At 55.1% G+C, this 18,754-nt stretch overlaps 1 protein-coding gene across 1 annotated transcript; it reads left to right on the top strand.

Annotated features, from left to right (window-relative positions):
• The first annotated feature begins 948 nt into the window (after positions 1 to 948).
• Positions 949 to 18,374, top strand: SLC47A2 (solute carrier family 47 member 2). The gene is made up of 17 exons (XM_055576379.1): positions 949 to 1,074; positions 1,802 to 1,903; positions 2,110 to 2,178; positions 2,840 to 2,988; positions 3,627 to 3,669; positions 6,844 to 6,888; positions 7,063 to 7,160; positions 7,460 to 7,557; positions 8,693 to 8,806; positions 9,428 to 9,495; positions 10,359 to 10,467; positions 11,131 to 11,206; positions 11,451 to 11,520; positions 16,019 to 16,151; positions 16,223 to 16,317; positions 17,179 to 17,272; positions 18,047 to 18,374. The coding sequence occupies exons 1-17, from the start codon at positions 952 to 954 to the stop codon at positions 18,265 to 18,267; spliced, it is 1,707 nt and encodes a 568-aa protein (XP_055432354.1). The 5' UTR covers positions 949 to 951; the 3' UTR covers positions 18,268 to 18,374.
• The last annotated feature ends 380 nt before the right edge of the window (positions 18,375 to 18,754 follow it).

Raw genomic sequence — 18,754 nt, 5'->3', positions numbered from 1 at the left:
GAGAGAGGCATCTTCACCTGGCCAGGGGATCCCGCGTGGGACTGGGTGAATGCTCTGCTCCAAGACTCTGTGCCAGTTCACATGGACTGAAATCCTGGAAAACCAAACCTGGGCCCGAGGCTGCAGGCACTGAACGTGGTACTGGCTGCATTTGCAGTCACCCCAACAGTAGTGGGGTCTTCGTAGAAAAAGGCTGGAAGTGGAGTTTTGAAAGTCAGCACCTGGGCGGCCCCCACCCTGGGGGGAGCAGTCCCCACACGGGTGGAAGGGCAGGGATTCCTACACACCCCCCCACCTCACCTCACTTCCTTGCTCCTGTGAACAGCAGGGGGCAGAGAGCATGGAGGGGGACATGAGGGCAGTTGTGAGTTTTCATCATACAAATTCTGGGGGGTGTTTGCAGATCCTCAGCCAAGGACCTGCTCCCTGGATGGTGGGCTGACCCTGACCTGCTTAGCACCCTGGGGAGCACCAGGGAAACCCAGAACCCTGTGGGCTAGACCACTGAGTATCCTCCATCTGTGGGGCAGAGAGCCCTTTGTCAGAACTGACCCCAGACCCCTGCCCCCCAACCCTCCTTGGGACCCTGGCTTTGCCACCTGAGTGTGTCTCTCTTTTCACCTGGACAGAGAGCCCTTGGCCCCCTCAGCCCTGCCCCACACCTGCACTTCCTGGGCCTTTGCTGCCAACCCCCTGGAAGGGGGTCAGCCTAGTGACTCCGGGTGCCCAGACCTCTGTCCAGGGCCAGTGGGTTGGGCCACAGGGCTGGCGTGCACAGGGGGCAGGGCTGGTCCCATGGGTGGCAGTGGCCCCTCCTCCACCCCTTACTCATTAGCCAGGCTGTACACCCCTTACTCATTAGCCAGGCTGTACAGTTGCCCTGGCCGGCTGGGTGAGGCTGGCCAAGAAGGTGCTCAGGCGTGCAGGGTGGCTGGGTGGCCTGGGCTTGGAATGGACAGCCCCCAGGACATGGTCCCCCAAGGCCGAAGGAGCCGCTGCCCTGCCCTCCGCAGGCTGGTCCCCGTTGGCTTTGGAGCTGAGGCACGGACGCTCTTCGTCCTTTCTGGACCCCTGGTAAGGAGGCGGGGGGCTGGGGCTGCTCGAGGCCTTCCCCAGAAATCACCCACAGTGACGGTGTCCAGGTGGCACCAGGGGCCACCACCCAGAGCCTGGCGGGGTCTGACCTCTCTCAGCGGCGGGCAGCCCCCTCCCCCCACCATCAGAGGGACCAGGGGTGTCTTCCTTCAGGAACCCACGGGGAGGCTGGCCAAAAGGCCCCAGAGGCCAAGGGGAGCCCAGGCGTGCCTGCACGGGCATTTGCACTGGAAGAGGGGCCTTTGCCCATTTATTTTCAAAGGGAAAATGGCTCCAGGTACATTTTTTTTTCTGACCTAAAGACTACTAAATATGTGCTCCTTGTAAGAGTTTGAATACCAGTAAAAGAAGACACTCCTTTCCAATCCCACCACGTGGACAGAGGCTTCCTAGGGTTTTGGTGTCTTTAACTCCACTCCTCTGTGTTTGCATGCGGCCTGACGGGATGGTTACAGTAACATCACCAGCTGTATCCACTCCAGTGCCCCCAGTGAGGAACCAGAGCTCAGGGGTTGATGCTGTTGCCCCATGGGGTGGGGGCAGGACCCGGGCCTTCTGCCACCCAGCCTCAGCCACACTCTCGCTCCTCTGCTGTGGGCGACTCGCCCTGTGGCCCAGAGGGGCTTCTTGAGGGTCAGGGCCTGGAGAGCCTCTTGCCGGGAGCTGGGCTGTGAGCAGGGCCCTTGACCTTGGCCCCGGCCTTCAGTTCCTCTTCCAGATGCTGAACTTCATGGTCTACGTCGTGAGCACGGTGTTCTGCGGACACCTGGGCACGGTGGAGCTGGCAGCAGTGACCCTCTCGGTGGCCGTGAGTACAGCCAGGACCTTCTCCCCTGGGCTTCTGGGAGAAGACACGGCCTGAGGGCACAGCTGGACCTCCGGCCTCACCCAAGCACACCCCACGCACAGGCCTGGCCAGGAGGGGTTTCCCGCTGCTGGGCAGCCCCCCAGGTGCAGGGTCCCCGCCTCGGTCTCCTCCTGAAAGCCTACATTCTCTTTTGTGTGTGGCTCCAGTTTGTCAACGTCTGTGGAGTTTCCATCGGGTTTGGCTTGTCCTCGGCCTGTGACACCTTGATGTCCCAGGTAGGTGGGCCCCCGGGAGCCAGCAGGGCTGGAGCCAGTCCCACGGCTGCTGCAGAAGGGGTAGGGTTGGGCAGCCACCCGAGGCCCCCCAGTGGCCCCTGCATCTGGGAACCTGTCAGGCAGGCCTTTGGGGGGCAGCTGTCCTTGTACACCCACCCCCAGGGACCACATGCTCTAGGGACCAGACCCTCCCCTTGCTAGGGTGGCCGGGCGAGAGAGCTCTGGAATGAAAGACAGCCCTCTGACCTTGAGTCCTCTGACCTTGAATCCTCTGGCCCTGTGTGCTGAGGGCACACGGAGAGGGCCTGTTGTCCTCAGAGGGCCCACCACCTGAAGGGGCTCAGCTCCGGGGTCCTGGGGCTCACGGTGGGCCTGGCTGCTGCTCACTCCCCAGGGAGACTCACATGTGCTGCTGCTTCAGGGATGGTGGGGGATGGGCAGTGCCTCCCCTATCAGGAGTGGTCGGAGTACTGGGCACCGTGGGTGGACAGGGGCTGGAGTTCTGCAAACAGCCGCTGCGGTCACTCTGAGCTGCTGAGCCCCTCAGAGGAAGCCCCGGGTGGGACTGGGGAGTGGTGGAGGGCTGCCCAGCACACCCGCCGCCCCCCTCAGCCGGCCAGCGGAGGGCAGGCGCGGGGCGGGCGTTACCCCTGTGTTCCAGAGCTTCGGAAGCCCCAACAAGAAGCACGTGGGTGTCATCCTGCAGCGGGGCATGCTGGTGCTGCTGCTCTGCTGTCTGCCCTGCTGGGCGCTCTTCCTCAACACCCAGCTCATCCTGCTGTTATGCAGGCAGGACCCGGCCGTGTCCAGGTGCGCCGGGGTGGGTAGGGCCGTGTCATCCCGCGAGGCCCACCCCAGCCCGTGCTGCTCTCTCTGGGTCTCCAGCCGTCCCACGGGGGCTTGGTCTGGGGACTCTCCCCTACAGCATGCTGCTCCAGCTGTGGCCAGCAGGGAGCAGACCACAGCCCATTTTAATTGAGAAAAGGCATTTGTATGGGATTTGTTTGCATCTGGTCCCAGCGTGGGCCCGAGCCCTGCAGAGGCTTAGGAAGCAGTGACATGTGCACACCCCACATCACAAACAGTGGGAACAGGACTGAACCCCATTTCTGAGGAATTACACACTGTGTTGTTAATGTAGGATATGTTTCCTTGTAGGAACACCTCGCTCGTTTCCTGTTATTGTGCACTTCGTGTATTTAATTCTTAACGTGATGGAACCTTGTTTTCCCCCTTACAAACCTCACATCCCCCCGAATTGAAGTTCCCCAGCCCTGAGACCCCATGTTTGGGTCCTTTGGTTCTTGGGCCCCGCCTCCTGGCACCCCACCCCCACCGAGGTTCCAGATGTCTCTGGGGGTCTTGTTTTCGAGGTAAAGTCTGCCAAACCTTTCCCCACAACCAGGGCATAGGCTGCTCGGCTCAGAGCTTGGTTCTTTCTCCTGCAGGATGGCCCAGGAGTATGTGCAGGTCTACATCCCAGGCCTGCTGGTGAGTTGTCTTATGGAGCTTGGATCCTGACCCCCTACCAGCCAGGCGCCCCTCAGCCCTCATGCTGGTGGCCAGAGGGGCCGGAGAAAACTTCACATTGTGGTCGGTGGTTGGTGCAGATTGAACTTTTAAAAAGTAGCACGACACCTTTTTCTGGTTATAAAACCATTTACAGGAGAGATTCTGGAAAGCCTGGGGAAGAAACATTTCAAATCTTCCATAATCCCAGAGAAAAGACAGGTTAATCTCTCTCTCCAGGGCTATTTCTCTTCATGAGTGTGTGTGTTACCAAACACAGAGACACACCTGTAGTGTGAAATGGGGCCAGTGTGTGTATGTTGTTTTGTAACCCACTTTTTCCCTTTCAAATATATCATTAGTCAGTCTCTGCTGCTGCTGCTAAGTCGCTTCAGTCGTGTCCGACTCGGTGCGACCCCGTAGACAGCAGCCTACCAGGCTCCTCTGTCCCTGGGATTCTCCAGGCAAGAACACCGGGTTGCCATTTCCTTCTCCAATGCATGAAAGTGAAAAGTGAAAGTGAAGTCACTCAGTCGTGCCCAACTCTTCGCGACCCCATGGACTGCAGCCTACCAGGCTCCTCTGTCCATGGGATTTGCCAGGCAAGAGTACTGGAGTGGGGTGCCATTGCCTTCTCTAGATATGCTCAAATCACTGTCCACAATACCCATTTCAAAGGCCCCACAGTATCCCCCCCTTTGCCATAACTTATTAACTAGTCCCCATGTGTTGGATATTTAGGTTGTTTGCAGTGGTCACTCTTATAAATTAGGTTGTGATCAACATTCTTGTAGAAAAATCTTTGTGAATGTCTGTAATGATGCCTTATTGGAATTGGAGTTGCTCTGTCTGTGGCTTTCTTTACTGGTTTGTATCAATTCTACCCTCAAGAACAATATTCTCATCAGCACAGAGTATTATGAAAATGTTTTCTCCAATTAGACATAGGTTATTGTAACATGCACATTATTGCAAATGAATTTGAATGTTTTTTCATATCTTTGATCATTTGTTTTCCTTCTGTGAATTGCCCACATCCTTTGCTGATTTTAGTGGATTAATCTCTTTCTAATTATTTTAACTCTTGTTAAATAATATCTCACTCGTTTGACATATGTGTCACAAACGCTTTTCAGTTGCCTTCTAATTTTTTGATACTTTTTTCTTAAAGAATTTTTAATGTGTACATAACAGATCCATAAATCCCATCCTTTATGATGTCTGTCTTTGATGAGCTTAAGAACAGTCACCCCATCGCAGGATTATAGAAGCATTTGCCTTTATTTTATTTGAACTTTTTAATGGTTTCTACTTTTGTGTTCAGGACTGTAATCTTTCTAACAAATGTTGTCTAAGAGTCGTTGTTGAATGTTCTTTCTCTATTAATTTATTGAATATTAAGTAAGCAGGCCATCCACACAGATAAGTTTCTGAGATTTGAGCCCCACCCAGTGGTCCATGTGGAGAAAGCGATGGCACCCCACTCCAGTACTCTTGCCTGGAAAATCCCATGGACAGAGGAGCCTGGTGGGCTGCAGTCCATGGGGTCGCTAAGAGTCGGACACGACTGAGTGACTTCACTTTCACTTTTCACTTCCATGCATTGGAGAAGGAAATGGCAACCCACTCCAGTGTTCTTGCCTGGAGAATCCCAGGGACGGGGGAGCCTGGTGGGCTGCTGTCTATGGGGTCGCACAGAGTTGGACACGACTGAAGCGACTTAGCAGCAGCAGTGGTCCATGTGTCCACTCGGGACTCATGGCTGCACGGTGTGATTTGCTGTGGTTCAGTGCACGTGTCACCACGTGGCAGGCTGTCTCAGGGGAGTCCACCTTTCTGTCTCTGCCCCCCTCTATCCCCCCTCACACTGCCCCACTCTGTCTTCCCTCTCTGCCCCCCCTCACTCTGCCCACCCCCCATCCTCCCTTGCTCTGCCCTCCTCTATCCTCCCAGCACCAGTGACAGAGCTCTTGAGGATGGGCCTGGGAAGGGAGAGGGTTGGGGTGAGTTCAGGGTGCCTGTAGGGGACACCAGGGCTGTCAGGGAGCCCCAGCCACACCCTCCCGTCTGGAAGCCTAATGCCATGATTTCTTTGAGGCTCCAGATTTCTCCTGTATCATGGAAACCACCTGAAAAGTCTGGTCTTTCTTCTCTAAACCTTTGGCTCTTAAGACCAAGTGAAGGTGTCTTGTCCAACAGGGCCCCTGGGGCTGGGTCAGGGGAAACTTCCAAGTTATCACTATGGTAGCCACTTATCAAATCAACAAAACCCCTCCCTCCCAGACAAAGATGCTGCCAAACGTAACTCCCTGTGGGGTGAGAAGCATCACGTGTCTTAGTCATGATGCTAACTCAACTCTTGGAACTCTTAAATGTGCCAAATGCTCTTTTGTAAGCACTTTTGCAATATTAGCGTTGTGTATAAATGTATGTATAAAGAGCAAGGATTCACACGCACAGTATTATCCCCTTTTTAGGTGAGGAAACTGAGGCACAGAGAGGTTAAGTAAGTGGCCTAAGGCCATACCGCTCACAGGAGGCACAGAGCCAGTACCTGAATCCAGTGGCACACTCGCTGACTGTGCAGTCCTGAAAAGAGGTGGAGGGCTGCAGGGAGGGTGGGCAGGGGCCACAGGCCTGGGCCAGGCTTTGACAGGGCAGGAAGCACAGGGAAATGCCCCCAAGACACACACACATACACGCAGGCCCCCTCTGTCCTCCATGGACTCCTCTGAGGTCTCCACCCTGCTCTGCAGAGGCTGCTGGTGGCCTGCACCCTCCCTACCCCCACTCCCTCTGCCCAAGGCCCCTCCACCCAGAGTCTTGTCTCTGGCAGCCAGAGACAGGTCCTAGGGTAGCCCTGACCTGTGGGTTCTGGTGGCCCTTCTGTGAATAGGCCTGGTTGGCGGCCAGGGGCCCAGTCCCTTTCGTTCTTGCCGGAGCACTGAAGCCCCTCTCGGGTCCACCCTCCCTGCCTGCTGGCCCCATCCCGGCACCACCCCTCAGGCAGGGTGGGGGCACAGGCCAGCACGGCGCACATCTGTGGGTCGGGACATGCTCTGGTGAAGCAGTGGCCCCACACTCATCTCAGCAGCATCTGTCCTTGTCCATGGGGAGGTGTTGCTTACTTGTGTCTGTGTGTGTTTATTTACACAGGCAAACTTTCTCTACAGCCTGCAGGCCAAGTACTTACAGAATCAGGTACAGGGCCCTAGCTGGAGCTGCCCCCTACCCCGTACCGCGCTGTCCAGCGGGGGAGGAGTGCCTGGGGTCCCTGTTCTGACCTCCACACGGGTCTGTGAGGAGCCACGTGCCCCCAGCCTGTGCCCCCCCGGTGTCCCCCCACTCATTGAGGCCAGTTTTCCCCTATTTCAGGGCATCGTTTGGCCCCAAGTCTTCAGCGGCATCGTGGGCAACTGTGTCAATGGCCTGGCCAACTATATCCTGGTTTCTGTGCTGGGCCAGGGGGTCAGGTGAGCAGGGGGCTGCAGGGCCTGGTTGGGGGGGTCAAGTGTTGGGGGGTTCAGGTGGGTAAGGCGTTCAGGGGCTGGTTGGGGGATCAGGTGGGCAGGGGCTGTGGCGGCCTGGTCCGGAGCCCTGCCTACCCCTGAGGGGGCAGCCAGTCCTGTCACAACAAGGATTGTGGAGGCTGTCCACACTGTTCAGCCACAGAGGGGTTGTGGGGAACTGGGGATGAGCCAGGCCTGTCCCCGCCTTGCCCCCAGGGCTGGAGTCAGCCTTTGCTCCAGCCCGGCCTTCCCTCCTCTGTCAGGGGCTCCGCATTCGCCAACACCATCTCCCAGTTCTCGCAGGCTGTCTTCCTCCTGTTCTACATCGTGCTGAAGAAGCTGCATCTGGAGACATGGGCAGGTGTGGAGGGGGCCCCCACCCAGGGAGGGGGTTGCTGAGGGGCGGGTAGGCCGCCAGCACCAGCCCAGGGCCTTCACTTCATGGGAGGGGTGCCAGCTGGAGCCTTTGGAGGAGCCCTGCCCCAGGCCTGCCCCCACATCCCTCAGGGCCCACCCCTTCCCCACCCTCTGTATCTGCACCCTCTCTCCATCTCTGTACCTGCCTCTTGGCCTCTGCACCCCACCCCTAGAGGCCCGGTTTCCCAGTCCAGTGTGTCATGGGGCACAGCCCTGCTGGGGATGGGCCAGGAGCTTCCTGGCTCCTATTGGAGATTGAGTGACAACTCGGATGGAATAGTGCCAGCAGCAGGCTGCACCCATATTGCTCGGATAAGCTTCACGACTCCTCATTAACTCCATTTTTATTTACATGGAGGAAGCTGGTGCCAAGAGAGTTTGTCATTCACCGCAAATCACAGAAGTGGGCTCGAGCCTGCTCCTAGGCCTAGGTGCTGAGCTTTTAGCCCCTGAAAGCTGGCTGTGTGGACTGTGGGTCCCTCTCTGGCCCCCATGGTTGTACAACCCTGTCTGCCTTGTGAAACCTCCCAGCACCTTGGTGTCGTGCCACCCTCCCAGCAGTCCTTCAGGGAGATGGGGCAGAGATAAGAGCTAAAAAATCATCCGAGGAGGTGGGGCCCAGGAAGGGCCGGGCTGTCTGTCAGCCCAGGCTCCCACCCAGGGGTGCTGCCCGAGGTGTTAGCCGGTACCCTCCTCCTGCCCCCACCCTGCCTGGTGCCAAGTGCCTGGGCTTGCTGCTGCTGCTGCTAAGTCACTTCAGTCGTGTCCGACTCTGTGCGACCCCATAGACAGCAGCCCACCAGGCCCCGCCGTCCCCCGGATTCTCTAGCCAAGAACACTGGAGTGGGTTACCATTTCCTCCTCCAATGCATGAAAGTGAAAAGTGAAAGTGAAGTTGCTCAGTCGTGTCCGACTCTTAGCCACCCCATGGACTGCAGCCTACCAGGCTCCTCCGTCCATGGGATTTTCCAGGCAAGAGGGCTTGCTGCGTGGAGCCAAAAGCTGTGAGCCCCGGTGGTGGGCGGGCTGGCTGGGCCGCAAGGCGGACGGGGTCTCAGCCAGCTGGCTTCTGCTCCTAGGCTGGTCCTGGGAGTGCCTGCAGGACTGGGGCCCCTTCTTCCGCTTGGCCATCCCCAGCATGCTGATGCTGTGCATCGAGTGGTGGGCCTACGAGATCGGGAGCTTCCTCGTGGGTACGTGGGACGGTGGAATGTGGGGAGCCCCTCCCCTGGACAGGTAGTTCACCTGCCCGGCCTGGCTCCCTGCCAGACTGTGAGCATCCAGCAGGCAGGCCTAGGCCCAGCGCCGCCCAGTCTAGGTCTGGCATGGAGTGGACACCTGGACATGATTTTCAGTCAGAGATGGAGTGAGATGGAACTGGTGCAACCGGCACATTTTGTGCTCATCAACCGACTCAGATCAGAGTCCAAACCGCCAGGGCTGGAATGGCCCCAAGAGACCTTCCAGTCTACCCCAGACCCCATTTATAGATGAGAAAATTGAGTCCTAAGAGTAAAAGAGGCTGTCCAGAGTCACCCCAACAGGGCCAAGAGCTGAACTCAGGCTTCTTGACTTTGGTTCAGTTTTCTTCCCTCCCTCATCACACCATGTACACAGGAGAGGGACCCTGACCCTGGCACACCCAGGCAGGGGTCTCCTGGAAGGCTGAATGCCAAGTGGAAAGGTGGTTTTTGCTGTATCTGACCTTGGAAGCCACTGGCCCCTTGGCCCCAAGAGCAAGGGGCACTCTGTCAGCCCAGGGCTGTTTGGTCAGCTGGCTGGACACTCACTGTGTTCCCGCTCCACCTCTGCAGGCCTGCTCAGCGTGCTCGACCTCTCTGCCCAAGCGGTCATCTACGAGGTGGCCACTGTCGTCTACATGGTGAGGCTCATGGTGGGCACCTTTTGTTCTGCCCCCAGCCCAACCCCCTGACAGCCTGGGGGTGTCAGAGGGGGAGGGGCAGCTGTCCGCCCAGAGGCCATTTCTGTCTCCTGAGGGACCCTCCAGACCTCCTGTGTCCACCAGACCCAGGCCCTAACAGGCACACGTGGCCCACAGCCATTCCGCCAAGGGTGATACAGAACTCTCCATGTTGGAATTGTTTTGAATTGATTGGACTCACTTAAAATTGGGAGATTTCACATCACGATCTGGATTTTTGCATTTTTTTGAAAAATGGGACATTCCCTTTGGCAGTGGGCCCACATTCTTGCCCACCCCTAGTGGTGGGCTCTGGGGAACAGAGCCCTCTGGGGGCACTTCCTTGCCTTTGCCGGGGAAAGAACTCTCCACAGTTCCTTCCTCTTCAAGGACACGTGGGGTATCCCATGTCACTTGTGCAGCCTCTGCCAGCCTCCTGGGGTGCACACTCTGTGACCACAGCTTTAATCAAGGGAGTCACAAAAACCTACCTGTACAAAACTGATTTATAAGGTGATTCTTATGTTGTAAGTGGTGTCGATCTTTTTCTCACAGAGACCTTTTCTGACAGACTTACGACTGCACTCGCCTCTTTATGTCGTGTTTACTCGTGAGGTTTTGGCTGTGTGTTGATTTTGGCTGCCTGTGGTGTCTGATGGCTCAGCCAGGGTGGGGCTTTGGCTGGCTTGCTTGGGGTACCCCCACCCCACCTGCCAGCCGCCAATCTCATGGCTGGTTACCAGCAGCCAGGAACACCCTGCTTCCCTCCCTCTTGGCCTGGGGTAGGAGCGGGGCTGACCGTACCTTCTTGTCTTTGAGCCCAGATCCCCATGGGGCTCAGCATCGCGGTCTGTGTTCGAGTGGGGACAGCCCTGGGAGCCGCAGACACCGTGCAAGCCAAGCGATCAGCCATCTCAGGCACCCTCTGCACAGGTGGGTAGGGTCAGGCCTAGGCCAGGGGAGGCTCTGAGAGCCACAGCTACCTTTCAAGCCTGTGTACCTGTTACGTGGCCCAGAGCAGCAAGCCTGCTGTGTCCCTTCCGGCCGCTTCCCCACCACTGGGGGTCTGGGCCGGCAGTTTCCATCACATAGTGCAATGCTGGGAGGGCCCTTCCTCACCAGGCTCCCAGCCTTCTAGGTCTTACTGTGAGCTCGGCCTCCTGGAATGCCCAGGAGCTTGGGGCTTGCTTGTGGCGACCCGCAGAAGGACCCCTCTGTATCCATCCTGTCTCTGCTTTCTGCATCTGCCAGGCTCAGATCAGCTCTTCATGGACAGCAGTGGTTCTCAGGCTTTAGACCTAGGTTGGGGGTGGGGTGGGGGAGCAGGGTGTCAAAACCCTAACCTCCCCCCGCCCCCAGCAGTTTCTGACTCAGTCGGTCGGAGATGGGGGTCTGAGAATCTGCTTCCCTAGGCAGCTGCTTGTCCAGGGACCCCATTTTGAGAACCACGGGAGGAAGGGCATTTTGCATGTTGTCATCACGGGACCACAGATGAGGGTCTTCATCCAAGTGGACATGCGGCTGGGCTGGCTCAGGCTGAGGGGAGCCAGGCTCCTCCCTTGGCTGGGTTGGCCTCACTGCCTTTATCTCTTGCAGTCGGAACCTCGCTGGTTGTAGGCATCCTGTTGAGCCTCCTGAGAAACAAGCTGGGCCACATCTTCACCAATGATGAGTAGGTCTCGCCTTGCATTGGGAGCCTCAGCTGCTGCCCGTGCACAGACCAGGCGCCGACCGAAGGGCAGGGCAGAGCTGCCGGGGCTGCTTGGGGGGTTTGGATGTGTCCCACACACACAGGGAGACTCAGGAACAGGAGTGGCCTAGCCTGGCCTGGGGCCACCACCTAGGCTCACAGAAGGTGGGGGCAGGGCGGAATAGACAAGGCCAAGGTTGTGTCTCACGGTCCCCTGTCCCTGCAGGGAAGTCGTTGCCCTGGTCAACAAGGTCCTGCCGCTGTACATCTTCTTCCAGCTGTTTGAGGCCCTCTGTGTGAGTTCCGCTCCGACCCCCGTGTTCCCAACCCCTGCCCCCACCCCAGCAGCTCAGGGCTGTGAGCTTGAGCTGCCTGATTAGGGCTGACTACAAAGTAAGTGGCAGCTCTTGTTGGATCTATTATTATTCAAAATAACGCCTCCCCCCTTTCTCTCCTGCAGTTCCAATTTACTGAGATGCACATAGATTAGCAAAATGCTGACCACTCTTCCAGTGCAGAATCATAAACCCTCTTCTTCCTTGTTCCCCAGGATCGGGTGGGGGGTGGGGAGCAGGGCACAGCTCTGACCCAGGCCCCACCCGGCCAGGAGCAGCCACACTGGTTTCCAGAATAGAGGCACCCAGAGTACGGAGGGGTCCAACTTTCCGCTTGGATCACTGAAGAGCAGGTCCCATTGAGTGCAAGTCTGAATTCTGTGAATGTTTTAACAGCCGGGCATAGAGACAGCGAGCATTAAAGTCTCATTTATTGAGCAGAATTTGAAGCCCTGGGTCGTCGTCTTCACACCTTGGGCAATCTTGCAGGAAGCTCCAAGTCTCTGCCTGGAGTGTGTGCTTAGAAAGCCTCAAGGGGCAGGACGCAAGAACCCACATAGAGTTGTCATCAGCTCTTATAGGAAGGAAAGAAAGAACCATTGGGAGAAAGTATATTCATGGAGAGTTTTCCCCAGAGCCCTGTCACTCTGGCCAGTACCCCATACATTCCAGGGCTGGCCTTCGAATCTAGCTGGGCACAGGCTTGTAGCACATTTCTGACCTCATCAGGACCACTTGCTTTGGGCTGGGTTTTGTCATCAAATTCACAGCTTTAATTGCAAAACATTAAAAGACACCCTCTTCTGGGCTCTGTTATGGCTTCTGCAGGGACACTATAATTACTTTTTCTCTAGCTCCAAGGTGAGGCCACAGCTGAGAAACTCCTCCTGCAGGGTCAGGCCACAGAGGGCTCTGCATTCCTAAATGCTCCTAAGGCAGCACTGCCCACCAGGGAACCCGCAGCAGATTCACAGCTCACAACTGCTGGGGTCTTGCAGTGCGCATTGCTGTATCTACTATCTTTACTCCCGGTTATATCTATCTATCTGTCTATATTTTTTTTTTCATTAAAAAATTTTATTTTTTGGCTGCACCACACGGGATGCGGGATCTTCATTCTCTGACCAGAGATTGAACTGGTGCTGCCTGCAGTACAAGCCCCACTGCATTGCCAGAGAGAGAACTCCTTGCCGCTGCTGCCGCTGCTGCTAAGTCGCTTCAGTCGTGTCCGACTCTGTGCGACCCCATAGACAGCAGCCCACCAGGGTCTCCCGTCCCTGGCATTCTCCAGGCAAGAACACTGGAGTGGGTTGCCATTTCCTTCTCCAATGCATGAAAGTGAAAAGGGAAAGTGAAGTTGCTCAGTCGTGTCTGACTCTTAGCGACCTCATGGACTGCAGCCTACCAGGCTCCTCTGTCCGTGGGATTTTGCAGGCAAGAGTACTGGAGTGGGGTGCTTATTGCCTTCTCTGAGAGAACTCCTTAGATCTGTGTTCTACTCCTTAGATCTGTGTTCTTTTTTTTTTTTTTAATAATTTTATTTATTTATTTTTGGCTGTGCTGGGTCTTCGTCACTTGCTCGGGTTTTTCTCTAGTTGTGGGAATGGGGGCTACTCTCTAGTGGCGGTACTCAGGCTTCTCTTGCTGTGGAGCACGGGCTCTTGGGTGCAGGGGCTCAGTCGTTGCGGTTCTAGGGCACTAGGACACAATAGTGTGGTGCACGGGTTTAGTTGCTCTGAAGCATGTGGGACCATCCCAGACAGGATCAAACCCGTGACTCCATTGACAAGTGGATTCTTTACCACTGAGCCACAAGAGAAGCCCTATATTATTCTTAATTTAAGTTTTCCATGGACCTAGTTTTTATTTTATATTTTTTATGCCTTTCTTGAGTTATAATTTACATACCAAAAATTCATGCGTTTTACATGCATAAGTCAAACCTTTGAGTAAGTGTCTACTTGTGGAACCAGCGCTGTAATCCAGTGTTGGACTGTTTTCGTCACCCCCACAGAATTCCTGGGGCCTGCTTTGAAGTCACTGCCTGCTCCCACGGGCAGCCCCAGGCAATGCACTGACCCACTTTCTGTCTGTGCGTACTTGCCTTTTCTGATTATTTTATAGACATGCAATTACAGAGTATGTGATCTTTCGTGCCTGGTTTCGTTCACTTGAAATGTTTCTGAGGTTCGTCCATGGCATAGCATTTTTCAGGACTTCATTCCTTTTTGTGGCTGAATAATAGTCCACTCTGTGGCTGTAACATGTTTGTTTACCCATTCATCAGGTGATGGACATTTGGGATGTTTTGAGTGTGGCCTGCTGTGACTAAGGCTGCTGGGAACATTCAAGTATGAGTCATTGTGTGGACGTATGTTTTCCTGCCCCTTAGTAGAGTCTTAAGGAGTTGAATTGTTAGGTTGAAGCCTAAGTTTACCTTTAACTTTGTAAGAAACCATTGAGCTGTTTTCCAAAACAACTATCATTTTACATTCCCACCAGCAATGTACCAGGATTCCAGTTCCTCCACTGTGTTGCTAATTCTTGGTATTATTGTTTGTCTTGAAATTGGAAAAAGTAGATTAAGAGCAGTTTTAGGTTTACAAAAAAATTGAGCAAATACAGAGTTCCCACAAGCCCCTCCCCTGGTTCCCCCTTTTATTTACATCATGTATAAGTACAGGACATTTGTTTACTTGATGAAGAATATTGATACATTAAGTCCACAGTTCATGGTTGGTGTGCATTCTATGGGTTTTGACAAATGTTTAAGGACATGTCCCCAACATTGTGGAATCATACAGGATTCACACTGCTATATCTGAAACAGGTGAACAACAAGGTCCTACCGTATAGCACAGGGAACTATATTCAGTATCCTGTAATAAACCATAATAGAAAAGAATATGAAAAAGACTATATGTAGAACTGATCACTTTACAGCAGAAACTTTTTTATATTATTTCTCATTTTTATTAGAGCCATCCTCATGGGTCTCTACAGGTATCTCAATGTAGTTTTAATGTACATTTATTATTTTTTTTGGCCATGCCACACGGCATGTGGGATCTTAGTTCCCCAGCCAGGGATCAAACCGAGGCTCCCTGCAGTGCGGGCACAGCCCTAACCACTGGACCACCTGGGAGTCCCTGATGTGCGTTTCCTGAATGACTAACGCCAAGCCCCTTCCATCTGCATGTCTCCTCGGGTGAAGTGTCTGCTTGTGTCTTTGTCCACTGCAGACATTGGGTTCTTGTTGTCTGAGCCTGCCAGGGCTGCCCTGACAAAACACGCAAAGCCAAGTGACCTAACATACTAGAAATGGATTGTCTCACGGTTCTGGAGACCAGAGGTCCTAGATCCAAGGCACCAGGGGAGGATCTACTCCAGGCTCTGCTGAGCTTCTGGAACCCTCAGGAGCCCCTAAGCATGTAGAAGGCATTGTTTCCCCATGTCTATTTACACTGTCTTCCCCCTCTGCATGTCTGTGTTCCAGTTTCTCCTTTTCACAAGGACACCCGTCTTCTCGGGGTAGGGTCCACCCTGATGACCTCATCTCAACTTGGTCTTCTGCAGAGATGCCATTTCCAATTAAGGTCATATTTGGAGGTCCTGGGGTCGGGACTTCAAAATCTTTGGTGGGGGGGCACAAGCCAACCCATAGTAATTATCTTTTTATTCAGTGCAGTTGCTCAGTCATGTCTGACTCTTTGCAACCCCATGAATTGCAGCATGCCAGGCCTCCCTGTCCATCACCAACTCCCGGAGTTCACTCAAACTCATGTGCATCGAGTCAGTGATGCCATCCAGCCATCTAATCCTCTGTCGTCCCCTTCTCCTCCTGCCCCCAATCCCTTCCAGCATCAGAGTCTTTTCCAATGAGTCAACTCTTCACATGAGGTGGCCAAAGTACTAATGTTCTTTTTTTCATTGTAGAATAGTTGATTTATAATGTGTTAATGTCTACTGTATAGCAAAGTGATTCAGTTATACATATATGTATTGTTGTTCAGTTGCTAATTCGTGTCTGACTCTTTTCTACCACATGGGCGGCAGCCAGGCCTCCCTGCCCCTCACTATCTCCTGGAGTTCGCCCAAGTTCATGTCCATTGAGTTGGTGTACATTTTAAAAAATATTCTTTCCATAGTGGTTTATCATAGCATATTGAACGCAGTTCCCTGTGCTCTATATTCGGACCTTGTTTATCCATCATGTATGTAATAGTTTGCATCTGCTCACCCCAAACTCCCAGTCCACCCCTCCCCCTGTATCTGAAACGCAGCAGCCTTGTGTGACCCTGGGCAGGTCCCTCCATGAAGGAAGGGGGACGAGGGCCCCTCCTAGCCCATGTTGTGGACTTAAACAAGGCTGAGGCCTGTAGATTCCTGAGAAAGCCCCACTGCTAAGACACACCATCGCCTCAGCATCACCAACCCCCAGCCCTTCCGCCTTCTGCAGTGTCTCTACGCTGGGGTCCTGCGTGGAACCGGCAGGCAGGCCTTTGGGGCCGTGGTGAATGCCGTCATGTACTACGCCATCGGCCTCCCGCTGGGTGTCGTGCTGACCTTCCTGGTCGGGATGGGGATCATGGGTACGTGGTGTTGGGGGAGGGGGGCAGGCCTAGTGATCGTCGATGCCCTCACTCGCCCCCGTGTCCTGCAGGCCTCTGGCTGGGCATGCTGGTCTGTGTCATGCTGGCCACTGCTGCCTTCGTCACTTATACGGCCCGGATGGACTGGAAGCGGGCTGCAGAGGAGGTGAGTGCCCTTCGCATTACCAGAGAAACCATGCTAGACACCATCCTCAGCGCCCCCCACCCCCACCCCGTTCAAACTCAAGCAGAGGGCTCCCGATGACCGCGAGGGTGAGCTGTGACCTTGGAAAAGGTACCAACAGCACCCTGTCTGCTGTCCTCTTGGGAGCACTTCTGAAACAGGCAGCCTGGCGTTTGCTTCTATGGCTCAGACCCTGAAACCCAGAGGGTGTGGGTTAGCCTTTGTATGAGGATCCAGTCCTGGCATCTGAGACAATGGATCAACCCATATCTAAAAGAGCGCCAGTTTCCCAGACCGTGGCTGCGGCAGGTCTGGCCTCACCGCACTTTGGGCATTGTGGTTTCTGCAGGCTGAAGATCTGGGGCCACCCTACGTTGAGCAAGGCAGTCGGCAGGCACCATCTTCGCAACAGCATTTGTTTGCTTTGTGTCTCTGGGTCACACTTTGCTCATAATTCTCATCATATTTCAAATCTTCTCATTATTATCATCTCATTTATGGTGAGGGGTGATCACTGAACTCTGACGTCACCATCGCAAAAAATATGGCCTGCTTAAGGCTCAGGTGATGGTATTTTCCAGCCAGGAAGTATCGTTTAAACTGCGGTATGGACAAGGTGTCTTGCACACTTAGCAGACTTCAGTGTTGTGCAAACATTACTTTTATGTGCACCAGGAACCCAGAAAAGCCCTCTGCCTGCATTATTCGCCTTATTGCAGTGGTCTGGAGGCCCCGAGGTGTGGCTGTGTGTGGCCGTGTGTATCCTGCTCAGCCTGCAGGGCTCAGCTGAGGCCGGGTGGATGGGAAGCTGGCAGGCTGACCTGGCGACTCTCTCTCCTTCAGGCGCAGAAACACGCAGGACTGCCGCCATTGGGGAGCACTGACAGCATGGCCCTCGGACCCAGGCCCGGGCCTGAGAAAGCGGTCGTGTCTTCAGGTAACACTGCCCTGTGTGCTTGGGTGGCCAGGAACTGCAAGCACCCAGGCTGCTTCTCTTCCTCAATGTGACAGTGACATCTGTTCTGACACCAGGAGGGGACACTGATGTCCTGGGAAGCAGGCCCTGTCTGTCCTGGCAGGCTGTGACCCTTGGTCCTGTCATCAGATGAGGGTGTGGGTTGGGCGCTTGGATCTCCTCCCTGTTGTCCTACAGCTAGCTGCTAAATTAGGGGACGAGGTCTGAGCACCAACCATCTGATCTCAGGGCACATTGTCACCACCCAGCTCCAATGTGGGCAGGAGGCCTGCAACCAAGGGTCGGGCAGGTCAGCCTGGCTTGATAACCGGTGTGGGGGGCCATTCCCGCCCACCCCTCCACACCCTGTCAGACCAGAGCTCTGCTGCCCCGGCTCTGGCCTGAGCCCAGGGCTGTGTGTCCACAGACCATAGCCTGGTTATCTCCGCAGCCTCACCTTGTTTATCCTGGGCTGTGCCTTGATTGGGGTGGGCATGGGGAGCCAGCACAGGCTTTGGGGGCTTCAGTGTTGCCAGAGATCGGGGGAGGCAGCGTGACAGAGCATGTCACATGCTGAGGTCGCTGGTGGAGGATACGCACCTCCAGGTTGTCTGACCCCATCTGATCTCAGCCTTGTCTGCACATCAGGTCTACAGGATGCTGTCCCACGTGTTTCCAGCTGTGAGGCAGGGGGGTCAATCCTGTGGCTCCACAGCCCCCCACCCAGGGCTGAGCCGGCTTCTGTTTGCCTTGCAGTGGCCACAGGCAGCTCCCCTGGCGTGATCCTGACGACCTACTCGAGGTCCGGGGGCCACCCAGACCTCCTCAGGACTCCAGAAGCAGTCCACGCCCTACCCACCCCTGCCGGCCGGCTGTCAGCCAAGCAGCTGGCTCTCCGCCGGGGGGCTGCTCTAGGGGTGGCAGTGGGCTCGTTGATAGTGGGGCTCATCCTGAGGGTCCTCACCACCACAGCTTGAGATGAAAAGGAAGCTGAGAGCAGCTGCCCACCCCAAATTCAGTGCAGGGGGACGCCCCTGACCGCTCCTCAAGAACATTCACAGGACTTCCCTGGTGATCCAGTGGTTGAGATCCTGTCCACTGAGTGGGTTTCCCCCTCCTCCCCCCGCAACCCCACCCCCACCAACCCCCACCAGTTGGGGAGTTGGGATCTCACGTGCTGCGCAGTGTGGCCAGAAAATAAACATATTTTCAGCTGGTGCTGCATGTCACACGGCGGGTCTGAGTGGCGGTTAAATTGCCTCCTCTCACCTGGACTGCTCTTGATAAGTGCTCAGCCGACCAGAAGATGAGATTCCTGGGGTTGGTCCTGTTATTCAATAAATGGCTTTGGGTTGGAGATTTCAAATCAAGACGAAATAGAAAACGCCACTGTCACATTAAAAAGTAGGCAGAGTCTGCCACCTAGGTCTGTTCACAAAGCCTTTGTGAAACTCTGGAAGGGGG

Source organism: Bubalus kerabau, chromosome 4, assembly GCF_029407905.1.
Source record: "Bubalus kerabau isolate K-KA32 ecotype Philippines breed swamp buffalo chromosome 4, PCC_UOA_SB_1v2, whole genome shotgun sequence".
NCBI classification, from domain to species: domain Eukaryota; kingdom Metazoa; phylum Chordata; class Mammalia; order Artiodactyla; family Bovidae; genus Bubalus; species Bubalus kerabau.
This window is presented reverse-complemented; position numbering and strand designations above follow the sequence as displayed.